Source organism: Nanorana parkeri, unplaced genomic scaffold, assembly GCF_000935625.1.
Source record: "Nanorana parkeri isolate BGI_ZX_2015 unplaced genomic scaffold, ASM93562v1 scaffold1672, whole genome shotgun sequence".
NCBI lineage: Eukaryota > Metazoa > Chordata > Amphibia > Anura > Dicroglossidae > Nanorana > Nanorana parkeri.
This window is the reverse complement of record NW_017307940.1, coordinates 72,182-77,844: the sequence shown is the minus strand read 5'-3', so window position 1 is coordinate 77,844 and position 5,663 is coordinate 72,182. Positions and strand designations below refer to the sequence as shown.

At 40.3% G+C, this 5,663-nt stretch overlaps 1 protein-coding gene across 2 annotated transcripts in view; it reads left to right on the top strand.

Annotated features, from left to right (window-relative positions):
- Positions 1-1,009, top strand: part of LOC108799251 (cytosolic non-specific dipeptidase-like) — a 26,859-nt gene extending 25,850 nt beyond the window's left edge. For both annotated transcript variants that reach the window (XM_018571087.1, XM_018571086.1), the window contains one exon: positions 863-1,009. In XM_018571087.1, coding sequence (XP_018426589.1) covers positions 863-929 — 67 coding nt within the window. In that variant the 3' untranslated portion in view covers positions 930-1,009. The remainder of the gene's footprint in view (positions 1-862) is intronic.
- The last annotated feature ends 4,654 nt before the right edge of the window (positions 1,010-5,663 follow it).

The following is a 5,663-nucleotide window of genomic DNA, read 5'->3' as shown; positions in this document are numbered from 1 at the left end:
GGGGGTGTTTAAAGGGGTGAAAAATAAATAAATTCCACAATCCTAACCAAATTAATGAAATTTGCGTCTGCCTGCCCTTCATTCATTAAATCCTTCAGTGATTAAAATCCTCCTTCCTCTCCTTCCTCCATTGTAAGCGAAAGGGGAGGTCACTCAAATATTTGCAGTGAATGGCCATAACCTCAGTCACAAGGCACAGAGCCACTTTGCTTGGCTCTGTGCATTTTGGCTGTCTGAGTGCGTGGCATTGTGCGTTTGCCTGGTAGACAGAGTGCTGTTTTTAAAGAGCACTTTAGAAATGTACGTTCACCTACCCGCGGTTTATTACAAACCACAGTAGTAAAATGGTAAAGGATAAAGTACATGTCGTTTTGTGAATGTTCATGTAACTGCTTATGGCTATTCATTTCACCTCTGCATTTAGCTGTTAGCCAGGGGTTCAACTTGAATACATTTTGGGATTGGCAATGCAGTTGCCTTTCACAGTTACACAGGTCTAGTTTTATGGACCTATTCAATGGCAGTCCAAAGGGCAGTAATCTGTTGTAGACTGGGCACTAAAAGCTGAGTTATGATTGGCTGTGTTAGTTTACTGCACTTTGAACTTTGCTCTTTGCTGGATAAAAAAATTATATATTGCATAACCAGTTCGTTTCTCTGGCAGATAATGTGATTATTCTAAGTCAGATTTTTTATTAACAAAGTTTAATTTAGTCAATCATGCCATTCTTTAAAGTCAGCTGCGGACACTAAAGCACATCAAATGTAAAATATACATGTGCACATGTTCTCATTTTGTTCAGTTTTACCATTTTGTATAAAAAAAACTAATTTTGGTTACAAATGATCTAATTTCTTTCAGGTATAATTACATCCAAGGCGTCAAACTTCTGGGAGCTTACCTGCACGAGGTGTCTAAACTGGAATAATCTCAAAATAACCCAAAACCATTATCAATGTAACTGCACAAAAGAAACCAGAAACAATTTTTTATATGATCAGAACTAGTGGAAACAAAATAAATAAATAAAAATTGAAAAAGCTTCTGCTGAGTCCAGTTATCTTCTTGCCACTTTGTTTTGTGTATTTGTAGATGGCTCTTTCACAGCCATACAGGAAGCAATAAGGTTGGATTGTGATAAAGCTTCTAATACACACAATTCAAACAACTTAGAAACAAAATATTCAGACCACCAGTACCAGTGGTACTCAAACCCACAAAAGTCTGGCCACACAAGTATTACAATGTTATTGTGCTTCATAATTAAACCAAAATATGACAAACATGACATAAATCCCCTTCCTTCAAAATATCCCCAGCATGCCTGTACCATCCAATAATGACTAATATTTCCAGGATACTATATATCCTGGTACTGCAAATTATATCTATAGGAATATAATTTGTTTGCAAACAGGGAAAGACTTGAAGTCCTATTGGAAAAGGTGAAACAACTGATGTGTATGCCAATTTGGATTGTAGAGCATATTGCAGGACTAAAATGGTTGTATCCAGGAAACAGTCATTTGACTCTTGTGGACATAGTGTGCATGTGACTCAGAATAGATGACTCTGTTTAACATACTGTATACTAGGGATGCACCGATATATCGGCGGAAAATGGCACTTTTGGCTATATGCTTAAAGTGTCATTTTCCTGCCGATACATCGGCGCATCCCAGGTTTCTTTCCTGTGTCTTTGTTGTGTTTGTACATAATTGAGGACATGGTATGTTTACTATATCCTCCATTATGAATGAATGGGAGTGATCTATATGCCCTCCTGTTCATTCATAATTGTGGTTATAGTAAACACAAACCATGTTCTCATGTTATCAATGAGCAGAAACACTCATAGAGGATTCCTGTTCATTTATAACAGAAGCTTCAGAAAAAGAGATTGAGGACTCTGTATTCTCAATCTCTTTTTCTATTTTAAAAGGGAAATATCAGGGGTCTGTTTAGACCCCTAATATTACCCCAAAGCCCCTAAAAGTAAATAAAAAATATATTTAATAAAAATAAATATTAAAAGTTTATAAAAAATAAATACAAATAAAACATTTGAAAAAATGCAAATACAATTTGTTTCGGTTTCGGCGTGACAATTTTTTAAAATTTTGGTTTCGGTTTTTACATTTCTATTTCGGTGCACCTCTACTGTATACCAATGCTCTTTAATGCTATGGTTTCCACCACATTTGTGGATGAAAAGTCCAGTGCTGAAGGCAATTACTGAATTCAGTTGTAAACAATGCATGCAGACCAACATACACATTTGGGTCACATGCACTTCCAATGAGTCCTTAATATTGTCATCAATAGGGCACAGTCCCTTTTTATATGTTCACATATGCATGTATCTCAAGATGGGACCAATCCTGTTGTGTCATGACACGACCTTGTCATATGTATTCAATCAGGGGATTCACAGTATGCCACACATCCTGAGGGGCTGGAATTCCCTGTCCCACAGTGTGCATCCAATCCTTCAAGGTGCTATATTATATCACACTTCACAAAAGAAATCTGGTAATGCATTATATTCAATATTCATCTATAAGCTCACTGTTCCACGTATAGAGCATATGTATTGTATGATTCTCACCCAGATCCCGGTTCTTAATGGACACTGGATTGTTCAGAGGTGAAACCTCGTTTCCTGAAGGCAGACATCTTTGCATATATATGGCTCATAGGTAGTATATTCCATAATGACTGTGAAGATAGCCCATTCCACAGGCAAAAAAAAATGGCTCCGCAGGCTATAATGGCCACTTGCCTTGACGCGTTTTCAAACAGTCCTCAAATCTCTTATAGAGTAAATCATTTTAACGGATAAAGAGTACAAGGCCACCCTCTGTTGAAACAGGCTTACCAAAGTTGATTTAATTAAAGGTTTTAAAAGACTCATTTAGTTTCCCAATTGGTATTGGGAGTTGCCCATATAGTCACCCTATACACAGTCTGTGCCCAAATGTTCACTGCATTGTTTACAGGACTAAATCTGTCCCTTTTTCATATTAAGTATGATCAAAGAACACCATTATATTGGAATGAAGGAGCTGCAGTATCATATTTCATCAGCAGGTGGCATTGTATGCAGAATCAGATACTGCAGTTTCCAGTATGGCTATACTGGGATAAATATGTGGCTGTCATTGCTGACCTCCCATGAAAATTCTAGTTGCAAGGTCGTCATGCAGATTATATCTGGGTGAAAATGAGCATGCAGACTTTCCTTGATGCATGCTTGTTCTCGATTATTGACATTGAGAAGTCAGAGACACCGAGGCTACTAGCATTTTCAGAAGGATGCCAGCCTACATGTACCTGTCAGTGCAGGGAGACCCTTCGGGGAGAATCCATTCCTCCTGTTTGTTTTTGTTTTGTTTTTTTTATTCCAAATGTGTATTTTACACAGATTTCAGTTGACAAATTAGTGTGTAGTTTTGGTGTAATTGCATGATATATAATAATATATACTCCTAGTATTTTATGTGGATAGCATAAGCATAGATTAACAAGCAGTAGTATATAAGACATACAGAAATGTGGTGGCACTATAACAAAGTCTATTCTTCTCTGGAACCCAGGACTGCCACCTGACCAGTAAAAATGGTACCTGCTGTGTGCTGTGGTTCCACTAATAAACTGGCAAAACACTACTGTGTCCTGTAGTGACACAGCATGCAGCAGCAAACATGGCATCTGACACACCCATATGATATGTCTGAAACCAGTGGCAGCTCTAGGTCTGCAAAACAGCAAAGGTTGGAGTTCCCACCATGCAGCATTGAGGAAGCATCCCCATGCTGTTTCTCTTGCTGCAAAGAGCCATGTTGGACTGTGATCTTTCCTGCTCGACACCTACATTTTTTTTTCTCACTTCCGGCCATTAGTGATGGGCTCGATGTTCGAGCCGAATGTGAGTTTGACTCGAACATCGGCAGTTTGTATGTTCGGCGAACACACGAACTGTCAGGGTGTTCGGCGGGCTGTTCGCCAGCCACGCCTCTCACACGGCACTGTGCCTTGTAAGCCCTGATCGGCTCAAGCCTTGCACCTGACCACAGGCGCCCAATCAGGGCACAGAGAACAGTGAGAGCCATGATTGGGCACGATGACTTTGCCCAATCATGGCTCACCTGTTACAACTTTAAACTGTTGGGCGGAGCAAGCTGTCAATGCTAGCTCCGCCCAATTGTTTATATGTCATTATATATCTATCAAAATGCCATTCTGCGGCGGGTAGCATTAGGAGTGGGTTGTTGAAAAAGATCATGGGCATGATACAAGTAAACAAAAAAAATCCTGTTGATGCAGGTTTGTTTTCTTCCTTCTACCACCATAATAGCTCCGATAATGGCAGTGGAAGAGTTCATCATGCCTATGAATTGATGGGAACTACGTTTTACTCAAAGTGCTTACCAAATAAATCTTTCAGGCCCCCAGTGCAGTCAAGAGTGATCTCCACAGGGCGCTGCAGCTGTACATATAAAAACACACCCTCTGCATGGGGCATTGTGCAAGGGAACATTCATATACAGACTGGGGGCGAGAGGGGGTTGAGCAATCAAGACAACAGTTCAACGTTATAATCTAAATTGTGCAGAGCAGTGACATAAATACCATTTATTTGACTTAATTCCAGGTTGTAATATTACAAAATGTTGGAGAATTCAATGAGGATGAATACTTGTACAAGTCACTCTACATGACTGTGGTGTCTTTTTTTATACCGAGCAGTAGTCCAGCTTTGAAAACATAATGTGCTACCATGCCCATTCAACAGATTACATTTGTAACGTGATGCGTGTGAAAAGATCAAAAATCGATCTGGCATTTTTCAATTTCAGAAGGCTTTGAAAAGCTGCAGGCATCCATCTGACAGGGGCGGCCTTAACTTCTATCTAGCTGATTTTGATTAGGATGTGTGAAAAGCAGAGGCAGACTGCTCCCTCACCATTGAGACGAGCATAATGTGTCCTAAAATAACTGCTTAGTATAAGTTTTATGGAGCCTTTTGGGAAAACCATCCTCCTGCCTGTGAATCAAGCCAAAGGTTAGTGAGCAGACTTATGTTAGGAGCACAAAATAGTTGTTTTTAGTTATAGGGGGCCAACAAATCGGTCATGGAGAAAATAGAAACAGCCACATCTCACCTTGCCCACAAAGGAGTTTCAGACGAAGCAAATGATATGATTTACACATTGGAAAGCTATTCTCTGGTTTTTGTGCTTTGTATGTAAGTGTGACACTACACTGCTTTTTAAGCTGTTCCCATTTTTATTTCCACAGGTGCAGGCTCAGGTGGGCTTTGCAGACTCTCAGATGGCTATGCAAGGTCTAGGCTGGGCTGTGCAGGCGATATTTTGGGCTGTGTGGGGGATATGCTGAGCTGTGAGGGCTCTTACCAGGGTCCTGGCAGGTGCAGGCAGCGGCGTAGAGAAAGAGGAGATTTCCAGCCGGCGTTGTAAACAGCCACCGCAATTCACAGGAAGGCCGTCGGGACCTCGGAATGCTGCTTTCAAATGTGCCCTCTGTCATCTGACCATTAACTCAAACGGGAAGACACCGGCTGCTTTTAAATGGCATATTTGTGATTATGTGGCAGGAATTTGCAGGTTCCTGCTGCAGGAATCCCAAAACGTACATTTAC